Source organism: Thamnophis sirtalis, unplaced genomic scaffold, assembly GCF_051295495.1.
Source record: "Thamnophis sirtalis isolate CommonGarterSnake01/CBP01778 unplaced genomic scaffold, rThaSir2_p1.2 scaffold_5, whole genome shotgun sequence".
Lineage (NCBI taxonomy): Eukaryota > Metazoa > Chordata > Lepidosauria > Squamata > Natricidae > Thamnophis > Thamnophis sirtalis.
The window spans coordinates 72,707,762-72,720,697 of NW_028261385.1; the positions used below are offsets into that span (position 1 = coordinate 72,707,762).

Below are 12,936 nucleotides of genomic sequence, written 5' to 3' on the forward strand. Positions count from 1 at the left end.
CCTCAGTTCAGGCTCCATTTCCTTGGCTGTTTTTAATTTTTAAAGACCAAGATCGGTCAAGAAAGTGATTTGCGTGGCTGCTGCAATTAATGTCACTGGAAAGAACATCGAGAGAGACAGGCGATGGCGTGACTCTCGTGGCTGCCATGCCTGTGGCCTGCAGAGCGGCACTATTTTTATACAATCAGCAGGTGATGTATTTTGAGGTGCCATTTAATTACCCGTGGGGTGATATCAATCAAAGCTGTCTGTCGGCAGTGAGTATATTTATGTTAGGAATGAAGGTGACAGTTCGTTTCTGCCTGTAGTATTTTGATCTATGGCCCAAACATTCATTTGTTCATACTTGCAGAGTTTTGTGGGATGTTTCAAATAAAATATCCTGTCTCAAAGAGGATCTAGGAAAAATTGCCTGAAACCTGATTTAATTTTTACAATTTTTATTGCAATTAATAGGAACCTTCCCCATGAACACATGAATAATAAACAAATAACAATAAAATACCAGGAAATGGAGGACATTAATAAAAAAAATTAAAAAAAAATATTGTCCAGAATGCCTCCAGATCTTTTTTCTTGCTACTTTTTCAGAAACCATATGCCACTTCAATAAACTATTGATATCGGGGTCCCTGGCGCTCTCTGAGCTTGGCTGTTTTCTTGCAGATGTTTCATTGCCAAGGAACCACCAAGACTACTACTCCCACCTACAATGAGAGGCAAGTCACTAGAATATCAAAAGAGAGCAAACCTCAGTCTTGCAGATGTTTCATTGCCAAGGAACCACCAAAACTACTACTCCCACCTACAATGAGAGGCAAGTCACTAGAATATCAAATGAGAGCAAACCTCAGTCTCTACTAGCACTGATGAAGTTGCATAGTTTGGTATTGAAACGTTCACAAGAAAACAACCAAGCTTAGAGAGCACCAAGGACTCCTCATTTCAACCCTGCGCTATTGATATCAGCCCATTGCTAGATGCTTGGTGTCTTCACAACAATGTAAAATAAACCTCTGGCTCCCCTGTTGCTGATCATATCTAAACATAGAAACTAAATGAAACTGAGCATGCCTATCTCTGGGTTTTATCTTCTACTAGCTGATAACCCGGCGCTGCCCAGGTAATTTATTAATCCTCTTTCCATGAACGTTGAAGCAATTTCTAAGCTTGGATTTTCCCCCTTGTGGAGTATATATGAGTGAAAGGACCTTGAGAAAAATGCATTTGTTTTTCTGAAAGTATTCTTTCACTAAGGTCTCCAATCCTGGCACATTGCTAAAGGCTGACATCCATCCACACATTTTGCATAATCTTCTCCGGATTCAATAGCATCACTTAGCCTTGAATAGGTCAGATTCTGTATCCTTGGAAGATTTGTCCAAAAAATAAGTGATATAGGAAGGCAAGATACAGTTAACCAGATAAGAACAGATAAAATATAAGAGTATTGAAATGAATACCGAGAAACGAATCTAGTCTGTATCATAACCAGCTGTAGGTAAAGCATAACATGCATTATTCTGCCAGTGTTGAAATAAACACCTGCTGTTCTTACTTGTCACTTGACTCACATGGCAATAAACTATTATTTTACCAAATCCACTACAAGCAAATGTGATTGAAATTCATAGAAAATTACCCAATATGAAATCCACTATTTCCCACCAAAATGTTATCCTACACTTTGAAAAGCTACGCCACCTTTTAAGGTCATTTATGTACAATAAAATATAGATCAAATTCTACTTGGCACAGCATTCTTAGGCAACTGTATAGCCATAGTTCAATCCACTGGGATTTGGAAGAGTGAAAAACAGCACCATTCAGACACAACCAGAGAGGAGAAGATGCAGAAATCTCAAGAAATTGTACCCAAGTACCTGTGAGAATTTTCATCACCCTGTTGCAGGATTTTGATTATTGCTGGGGAAAAATATGTTGGATCCCGTGGACTCAATAAATATAGCAGGACTTTCCTTCCATATTTGTTGTTTATAACAGCGGCTAAATTACTATTCAATTCCTAAGTGTTGGGGGAAAGACAAAAAATTCTGTTAGCAACAGTTTTTTCCACCCATTTCAGCTTGTTCTTGTTTTTTTGAAGGAAGCCAGTTTTTTTTATCCTTATTCAAATCTTACCTATGACTAAATAAGACAATATGCTAATGCTCCAAATCAAGCCATAAGTATAGATGGGAATAACATCCTCACCATTCCTTGCATTTTCTTTTGCTTAGACTGCTAAGCATTCCCTCCCCACCACCACACCATCTTTTTTTTCCATTTCAAAACCCATCTTTAGCAACCCTGAAGATATAAGAAGTATAAAGCTTGTAGATAAATATCAAAGGGCAACATTGTTTTATTTTGCTGTTCACAAGCCTGGCTCATCAGAAAAAAATGAATCCATGAGAAGTGCAAAACCAAACTTAAGGCGTTTTCCCTATGGCATGATTTCAAAATATTACGAACTGATAATTCCTCCATTTTTTCATCCCCTTTGGGCAACCATATTGATCAATCCATCTGGCTGTAATTTTAAGTTTAAAGCAGATACTCCAAACTTATGCAGATAGTATTACTAAAAGCATTCCAACATGGTTAAAGGAGAGACATGAAAACAGAGGGCAGTTTATCTAACAGTCAAGTTTAGTTTCATTTTTCATTCAAAATGACAGCTTTTTTCTCATAGTTCTGGCAAGAAAATATATTGTGGGTGATGCCTTTTTTCTCTCCTTCCTAGTGATTTTTCTGCAAGTGTAGAGAGTGGGGTTTTGGGGGGAGTCAACCAAGTGTTGATCCATTGGCTGTGATAGGAATTGATCAACTGGCTTGTCACCTTAGCCTGATGTTGTGGGCTGAGAGAGTGAGTGACTGGCTCAAAGTTTGAAAAATCTGTTTTCATGCCTGAGGAAGGACTAGAACTGACAGTCTCCTGGCTTCTAGCCTTGTGCCTTAACCATTAGACCAAACTGGCTCTCTAAGAGAACATAACATAGTGACTATGATAAGTTTAAGACAAGTTGACTAAGATAAGCCTATTTCTATGAATGTGACAACCTTATGGTCTATTAAATCCGGTTTTCAGTAATTTCCCACAATGTTCACATACTAGAGCAGTGTTTCTCAACCTTGGCCACTTGAAGATGTCTGGACTTCAACTCCCAGAATTCCCCAGCCAGTGAATGCTTGGCGAATGCCAGCGAAACTTCAATGGAGTTGAAGTCCAGACATCTTCAAGTAGCCAAGGTTGAGAAACACTGTACTAGAGCATGCCAAATGCTGTACCTATTTCTGAAAAATAGAAGTTAAGCAGAAAAAAAGCACCATTTACCCCCATTACTATATGACTTCCTATTTTGAAGACAAATTATTTAGAGAAAAAGAGGGTTTTTAAAAAAAGATAAATATAGTATTGTTCATAGTCCCTTAAATATATTTCCCTACTGCTCTTTTACAAACACAACAAATTTTAGTCATCATAATCTTTTAGCTTAAGAGTATGTAGGCTTACTCCATTCATTCTTTATTCATGAATAGGCAGAGAAGTCTATATACTCAAATACATCACTTGATAAGCCTTTTGTCTCTTGAGAGTGTCCTTCACTAAATGAGAACTCTGAAGATTCTTCTCTTGCTTTTACTGCCATCCAATCAAAAAATGGAGAAGATATGAGGATATATAAATTCTTCAACTAAAAGAATAGTCCTGGCTTCCTGTTCTGAGCGATTTGATAGATATCAAACTCTCACCACATACAGGACAAGACCGAATTAAACAAAAATCTGAAAAAGTTTGGAGGAAGGTGGCTTCCCAAATGAGATAAATTATGAGACTGTCTTTCAAACAGAAGTTACTATTATAAGCACAAACTCCAATCTGCGGAGCCATTATTGTGACATGCATCTTTGTTAATGAAGAAAGTCCCAAAATCCCAAAGCAGGACGAGCAAAATTAGAATCACGACATAAAGGAATGATCCCTTCACTCAGCTGTAGCAAATCAGACAACAAAGAATAGGGAAACTAAAACAAAACGAGCTTAAGTTTCAGGCTTAAAGTAATTGCTTTAGGATATAATGATAACAACCACTAAAAAGTCTTTGGGGAATGCCAAACATGTTGCTAAAACGTTTGGACTCTATTATACAACTGTTTGAGACAAAGAACATGTGATGTTAGTCAACTGAAGGTAATGACTATAAGACTTCAATCATGGTTCTCTTTCTTCAGTTTACCCAGTCTAATCTTTATATCGGTTATCCATTAATTACATTAGAACAGATAGGTGCCTCAAAAACCTGTCATCACACAGCTTTTTCTATCAGTGGAAAATTCAAACTCACCAATTTCACCATTGAAATCAGACAGCATCTGTTTCAATTTTAGCTTGGTAACATCTAGGTTACTTTGCTAAAGTCAGAAACTAAGTAGGACCAGATTTGGTTAATATTTGGATGAGAGACCACCAATAAATGCCAAGGGTATAGACATGTGATGGCTAACCTTTTTGTTGCCGCATTCAAAAAGTGCATGGAATGCGACAGTGCACCCGCCCCATAATGCAATGTGTGCATTACAACCCCTGTATCCCACCCCCCTGTGCATGTGACCTCCATCCCTTGTGCATGAGCATGCGAAAACCCCAACGCCCTGTTTTGGGCTTAGTAGGCCTCCCGGGACCAAAAACGGGCCACAGGAGGGGGGCGCACCACACACCCCTGTGCGCACCTCCCGCCCCCCCACATGCACATGTGACTCCTCCCACCCCCCATGCATGCACACGTCTCCTGCATGACCCCTGGCATGAAAATCAGCTAGCCGGCAGGAGGCAGTGAAGCTGAGTTGGGACAATGGCTTGCATGCCTGCAGAGGGCTCTGCGTGCCACAGGTTCGCCATCACGGCTATAGACTAAGAAATCAACAATCATCCTGAGACAATACTTGTACTGTAGCCAAGAAAACAATACAGTTATGTCACCAGAAGCTGAACTCAAGTCAATAGTGTCTATATCACTTTTGGCTAAAAAGCTCAAATGCGATAATCACTAAGTGGAGTTCAACAAACAGACAGAGAAAGGAATTTAAGCATCATTTCAAACTCATACATATTCAAGACATGCATAGCAACAGGGCTATAAAAAGAAAGCTATAACATGGTGTCTCTGAGCTGTTCTAAAAAACTTCTAAAACATCAAAAATTATTGCCACTTTGACTAAGATGGTCCTTGTAAATGAATTATTAGTCACACACCTGAGCTCTTTCTCCCTCCCTCTCCGTCTCGCTCTCCCTCTCTCTCCTCTTGCTATCCTACAGTGTATCTGCTAAGATAAACTTTTGATTTTTACATTAATACTGTGCTAAGGTAGAAATTTTTAGCTGCAGGAGGAGACAAACAACTAATTATAGAGGGCATAAAGAATGGCCTTGAAGGACAGAAGGAAGAATTGCAGCCAAAGCTGCAGTCAGATAAGAGGGGCTTGAGCCTGGGCCAAGAAATCAGTTTGAGTAAATGTCTCAAACAATATGACCATAAAAGGAGAAGCACATTCAGATTTGCAAGATTCTGTTACTACAGTTATTATAATAAAAGGAGTCCTGACCTAAATGGTAAGGCTTTCGGAGTCTACTCCAGTGTTTTTCAACCACTGTGCCATGGCACACTAGTGTGCCGTGACATAGTGTAAGGTGTGCCGTGGGAGAATTACTTTATACATAGTCAATATAGGCACAGTTAATTTTTTTAAACATTTTCTAATGGTGGTGTGCCTCGTGATTTTTTTCATGAAAAAAGTGTGCCTTTGCACAAAAAAGGTTGAAAAACACTGGTCTACTCTACCTTGTTGGGCTGACAGTAATAAATAAACCATCACAGGGGTGGCGGGGGAATAGAACAAATTGCTAGCGATTCATCCATTGCATTCTATCACCGCACAGAGAAGTCCACTACACGAAAGGATCCTTGTATGAACCTCCGTCAAGGCAAAAGAGGAATATGGCAGACCTGCTAAGGATTCCCTTCCCTCAGCATGGTTCCTACTTGGTCATTTGATCACTCAAGTTGCTAGCTTTATCTTGGTCCTGGATGTGGATATGGGGGAAGGAAGATGGAAAATGGTCTATGCCAGGGGTGTCTAATCTTGGCAATTTTAAGACTTGTGGATTTGAATTCCCAGAATTCCCTACCCAGCCATGCTGCCTGGGGAATTCTAGCAGCTGAAGTCCACAATTCTTAAAATTGTCAAGCTTGGAAAGCCTGGTCTATGGAGAGAAAATCCTAAGCATTTGCCTCATATTCTCTGTTTGCCTTCAGTCATCTCTTTTTATCTCAAGATATATATGCATTTTATACAACTCCAATGTTTTAATCCAATGCATAATCCTTCACTGGTACACCGATATACAGTTTAAAAATTTCTATCACAAAAGAAAGAGTAATGGATAAATGAAAAAAAAAGTACTCCTTCACCAAAGTGGGCAAGAAGCCAACTGCCCCAACAATAATTTGGACAATTCATTTTCATTTTAAACAACAAAATGGATGCAGGTAGTCCTTGAATTACAACAGTTCATTTAGTGACCATTCAAAGTTACAACAGCACTGAAAAACGTGACTGAGGACTATTTTTTCAGTTATGACCATTCCAGCATCCCCATGATCATGTGATCAAAATTCAGGTGCTTGGAAACTGGTTCATATTTATGACGGCTGCAGTGTCCCAGGGTCACATAATCACCTTCTGCAACATTTTGACAAGCAAGGTCAGTGGGGAAACCGGATTCACTCAACAACGAGGTTACTAACTTACCATCCATAGTGATTCACTTAACAACTGTGGCAAGAAAGGTAGTAAAATGAGCCAAAACTCACTCAGCAAATGTCTCACTAACAACAGAAATTTTGGATTCAATTGTGGTTTTAAATTGAGGACTTCTTACAATGTATAATCTTTGTATAAAACCAGTGGAATTTCCTACATTACTTATATTATTCTGCTAGGTGAATGATTAAAAATGTAGATTGGAAATCATATTTACTTACAGATATTATCAATTGTTTCACAAGTTTGGTATCATCAATACAGTCAAATGCTGCCAGCAAAACCAAATGTGAAAATTCACCCTGAAATAGGAAGAGAAAAATTACAAGTATAAGCCAAAATAATTCTTGAACGCTAGCTCCTAATTATCCAAAGTGATTATTCACCTTATTCCTGATTTTAACACTTTTTTTTGCTAAAATATTTAAACAAGATTCTTCTTCAAATCCAAAAACAACAATAATCCAACCCATCAAAATATCAAACTTCTCAAATGTCTTATATAAAGCTAAATTCCAATGCCAACTTATTTAAAATTAGGCAGTGAACTCTGTGAGAGTTATTCCTCAGTAAATTTACTAATGATTATCTATCTGGATTCTATTTTTTTTAAAAAAATATTAATATGTACCGTATATACTCGAGTATAGGCCGACCCGAATATAAGCCGAGGCACCTAATTTTACCACAAAAAACTGGAAAAGTTATTGACTCGAGTATAAGCCTAGGGTGGGAAATGCAGCAGCTACCGGTAAATTTCAAAAATAAAAATAGATACCAATAATGTTTTTGAATATTTATTTCAAAGAAAAACAGTAAACTAGCGGTGTATTCAATGAAATACTTCACTCACCTCATGATGCTGATGTCCCGCTGTGATGATGATGTCCCGTGCAGCCGCGGGAGCGATGTCCCGCCTCCTATGACAAACAGCACAGTGATTCCTATCATTGGATCACTGTACCAGAGGAGGTGGGACATCGCTATGTGGCTGCTTGCCATAACAAGGAGGAGGTGGGACATCGTTGCAGAGCGGCAGGAGGGGGAGGAAGGGGAATCGTAAGACAGCCCTGCATTACATTAGAACGTGAGGAGGGGGGATGGTGCGGTGCGCGCTGTGCGGCAAACTGACACAGAGGAAGGGGAAACTCACAGGGGCACCGGGCCATTCATGAGTGTCACCCAGCGGCATGGCCCCGCCCCTTTTTCTCCTCCATTTCGGGCAAATTTTTCACTGACTCGAGTATAAGCCGAGGCGGCTTTTTTCAGCCCAAAAAGTGGGCTGAAAAACTAGGCTTATACTTGAGTATATACAGTATCTTAATTGTACAGATTCTATAGATTCTTTGCCACGGAATTTCTTTCAGGTTTATCAACATTCCTTAAAGTACTTCTTTAAACATGTGTATTAATGATATTTACATATATGTAACTCAATTACAAACATAATTGCCACTATTAATTTCTTCTGAATTCATATTGGGATAAAGCAGTATTCCAGAAATGAGATCGTGAGGTTGAAACCCTAAACTTACAATGAAGGAAACACTACTAAGTAAAATACGGTTAACTTCTAAGTAAGCATGTATTAGGATTGCCTTGTATGTGATTACAATAGGACACATTAAAAATACTCACTGTAGCTATTTTTTCAACATACGTCTTCATTGTTTTCATAATCACTTTTCTGTCCTAAATAGTGTGAAAGAATAGGGAGAAGCTTCACACTTTAAAATACATGTAATATAACATGCTATGAAATCAGGCTGCTGACTTTTAAAAAAAGTATTCTCATAATAAATCAAATGCAATGTTTAGGGATCCACATCTGGATTAGGGATAGAAAGACATCCACAAGAGCAGTTGAAAACCATCTTTGTACTGTGAAATAAGCAGCTAATCTCTGCTTCTTTCAACCCTCAAATCACTATATGAAGTGAAATACATATAATGCTCCACATACCACTCTTTATGTCTGTCTGTATATCAGTTATGCAAGCTTAGCTTAAGACAGTAAGGAATTAAATTACTCTTTCCTTCAAACTGTCCAGAACTGTTCAATTAGTGCATTTTTCTTTCTTAATTTCTGCTTGTTTTTTTTCTACTTTTTCTTAATATGTTTAATGGTTTTCTTTATGTTAGCATATTAAAGAAACATTAAAGCAAACTTACTTTCATTAAACCAGGGTTTCCTAACCTTAACAAGTCTAAGACATCTAGACTTCAACTCCCAGAATTCCCCAGCTAGCCATGGCTGGCCAGGGAATTCTGGGAATTGAAATCTACCAGTCTTAAAAGTCGTCAAAGTTGGGAAACCCTGCATTAAACAAAATATATAATCATATATCTTTGGATAAGTTGAAGTTGGTAATAGAATGTATCCCACCCCTAAACAAACCACTCAACTTATCCTTATTGGAGCTTCTCAAAAACTAATCCCAATAAAATGCATGGATGTTTCTCTATTTGAAACAGTTGTCAAAGTACACTGTGTTTTTGATTGCTGCATCTGAGACAACCAGTACACATCAATCCATAGTGCAAGACTTCTGACACAAATAAGCTCCTTCACACACAATACCTTGGGAGTCCCGTGCCACAAGCAATGCATGGCTACTCTGGCCCCATCGTGGGTGTGTGCCAAGTAAATGACAGCTTCTCTAATTGCTTCAATCATTTCCTAGAGACAGAGAACACAGTTTTAGGGAACAGTTTTAAGAACTCACCATTGTCTCCAGTAAATAAAACTTACTTAATCTTCAATGCTTTTTCTCACAACAATACTGGCAATTGGTTTACATATTAGGCAATCTGTATTGTTTCCTCTATACCCCTTAAATAATAATCCTGTTCCTAGCTTGGAATCAATGTCTACTTTCTAAAAAAAAAGTTTAATTTGGTGTGGAATCTTTTAACTCGTAACTTAAAAATTATTTCAGGCTTCTAGGTCTGCATCACATTTTAGCACATAACAACTAAGTTGTATTAACAAAAACATGCATGAATAAAGAATTTCATTTATTTGCAAATATGACAAGGAAAGAAACCCTTCATGCAATTTAATGTAAGGTGATCGGCTTACATTTCAATTATAAGCGACTAGCTGTGCCAGAAAGAAGAACAAGATATACATCCCACTGAAAAAAGTTCAAAGGAACACGCTGAGGGGCAGTGAGGCTGCCAGATCTGACTCAGCAAGCAAAGCTGCATAGTCAAACCAGAATATCCTTGGCTGGGCTGGATTATTTCATCGTTGCTGCTACTATTGGAAAGCCCAAACAGAAACAAACCAGCACTAAGTATCTGGTATGACATTTAACTCTATTTAACATAAAGACAGATTAAAAACGTAAGTAATGAATGTAATGAAGTAAACATAGTTTAATGAATAAATAAATACTTACAGATCTCTGTTTAGGGACAGCGTAAGTAAAAAAGTCCAAAAAAACTTTATGTACCAATGAATGCTTTATTACAGCTTCTCTGTAAGGAGGAAAGGAAGACAATAAAAAAAGAACTCTGTATTTACCTGTTGTGAAATATTTGCAATAATACAAAGAATGCCATTTGCCACAAATTTTCATTTGCGGCTGGATCAAGACAGTAGTTTCAGAGGACAAAGCTTCAGCGGGATCTAACCAAGCTGGAAACAAAAATTGTCTATCCATTTATTGTGGGGGGGAGGGCGGGGGGGGAGAAGAAAGAGTAGGTGTAAGAATTTGGGGTTTCTAGGGATAGGAGACAATCCCATAAAGTTAACAGGTTATCATTAGATCTCGACACCATAATGAAAACATCCTGCTGTTATTAGTACAGATCTCAAAATGGATTTAAGGAAAATCCCTTAAAACAGAATTTCAAGTCAAGCATCCAGGCAGTCTGACATTTCTTCTTACTTTTGAGCCATTGGGGTAAGGATCTGTTTCATCTCATCCATAATGGCTTCTCGCTTTTCGGGCTGAATCTCTAGCACTTTACCCAAGGTTGATTGATCTGCTGTCTGAAACAAGACAGAAAAAAGTATAGAACCAAATGACAAAGAAAACAAAAGGTTTTAACATAACTTATCCAAAATTCTCACTTGTAGTCAACTATGGCTTAATCTGGCACTCTGACTTTGCTGGATTAATTCAAAGACTCTAGGTCCATGATGGCAAACCTATGGCACGCGGAGCCATTTGTTAGGGCACGCGAGGTGTTGCCCTGTCAGCTGCAGTGCACACTGGCCAGCAGACTTCAGCCTTCTTTTTTGGCCAATTTTCGCCCTCCGGAGGCTTCAGGAGGCTTCCTTTCACAAGCCTCCTGAAGGCTCCAGAGGGTGAAAAATGTCCCTACAGGCAACCTGGAAGTTCGGGAACGGTGACTTCCAGTTTGCCTATAGGGCCATTTTTCACGCTCCGGAGGCTTCAGGGAAGCCTCCTGAAGGCTCCAGAGCACCTCCAGGGGAGGGAAAGACTGTTTTCGCCCTCCCCAGTCTCCTAGAAAGCCTCTGGAGGGCAAAAAATGGGTCCATTGCGCACCAAAAGCGGGAGAGGGGGGTCACGCACATAGCATTATGAGTATGGGCACACCCATGCATAATCTGCCTCTGCTCCCCTCGTTTTTGGCACGCAATCCGAAAAAGGTTAGCCATCACTGCTCTAGGTCTAGGACCTCAGGCAAAATAAAGCAGGTTTAAGATTGAGATGATAACTAGGAACCACTACAGACATAACATCTGAAATAAAAATACTACAAGGGTTCTTGAAACTGAACTCCTGGAAAAGCTTCTATTTACTACGGAGTGTAAAATTGGACACCACAAAATGGTGGTGAAGAAGAAGTCACTCTGAACTGAGTCTCTGAAACAAACTTGAGGATTATATATGATATGTAATCATAGCCTACTTGATCCAATAAACCTTATATCACAATAAGTCTATGAGCCTGAAAGTCTATAAAAACACTTGCTTCAAAAAAATTAGCATGGGTGTCCCTCAAGAAACTAGTAATGAAAAATGAATATTGTTCTTGAAGAATATGATAAACATAATGGCACATACTATGTAATACCTTCAACAATACCACATTAATTGTTAATCACCTTTTATAGAATATATCTATCAAAAATGCCAAACTTCCTGTTAATGTACTTTCTGTTTAGGAGTTTTTATTTAAAAATATTTATCAATCTTACTTAAATGTAAGAATTCTGATAAAACAGATTGTTGTGTAATGGAATTTATCGTTGTAAGTTAAGACAAAGTTTGAAATACGACACTTCAATTACAAGTTTCTATCTTTTTAAATTAGAATTTCATATGAATGTTAGCCATCTGCTCACTTGTAACAATTTATAACCCATGCGCTACAAAATACTTCTTCTGCCAATACAGGTTAGGTTCCAAAATTTTATACCAAGGAGATTAAAATACACAAAAACATAGAGCTGTTGAAATCAACTTTCAGAACAAACAACATATTAAATTCCACATTTCTGATATGGTCATTCTTGGTTGCATTTGTTTGGATAACTACTATTTTGAATGCATTTATTTCAATGAAGTTAAAGGTTAATTAAATATTAAAAGATATCCATTTTTTTCACAACTGCAAAAAAAGTTCCATAATTCAGAGATGTGGAATCTTTACTACCCAAATGTTTTTTTGTTTCTTGGGTTCCTAAAAGTTGGTCTTGATTCCTGGTAATTGTAGGGAGTTTTCATAGAAACATTTCCAGGACAGGCTCCTCACTGCCAAAGCCTAAAGGAAAGGGACTGGCCCAAAGTCATCTATAGGTAGTCCTCGACTTACAACAGTTCATTTAGTGACCATTCAAAGTTGCAACAGCACTGAAAAAGGTGACTTATGACCATTTTTCACACTTATGACCATTGCAGCATCCCCACAGTCACATGATTTAGATTTGGATGCTTGGCAACCGACTCACATTTATGATGGTTGCAGTGTCCCAGTATCATGTGATCACCTTTTGACAAGCAAAGTCCATGGGGAATTCAGACTCACTTAACAACCATATTACTAATTTAACAACTGCATCGATTCACTTAACAAACATGGCAGGAAAAATAGTAAAATGTGGCAAAACTCAACAACAAAAATTTTGGACCC

At 38.3% G+C, this 12,936-nt stretch overlaps 1 protein-coding gene across 2 annotated transcripts in view; it reads right to left on the reverse strand.

The window, feature by feature from the left end:
- PUM3 (pumilio RNA binding family member 3) overlaps positions 1–12,936 on the reverse strand; it is a 30,813-nt gene that overhangs the window by 7,024 nt on the left and 10,853 nt on the right. For both annotated transcript variants that reach the window (XM_087716025.1, XM_087716024.1), the window contains exons 9-14: positions 10,722–10,825; positions 10,230–10,308; positions 9,407–9,505; positions 8,464–8,517; positions 7,047–7,127; positions 1,884–2,026 (exon numbers count right to left, since the gene is read on the reverse strand). In XM_087716025.1, coding sequence (XP_087572151.1) covers positions 1,884–2,026; positions 7,047–7,127; positions 8,464–8,517; positions 9,407–9,505; positions 10,230–10,308; positions 10,722–10,825 — 560 coding nt within the window. The remainder of the gene's footprint in view (positions 1–1,883; positions 2,027–7,046; positions 7,128–8,463; positions 8,518–9,406; positions 9,506–10,229; positions 10,309–10,721; positions 10,826–12,936) is intronic.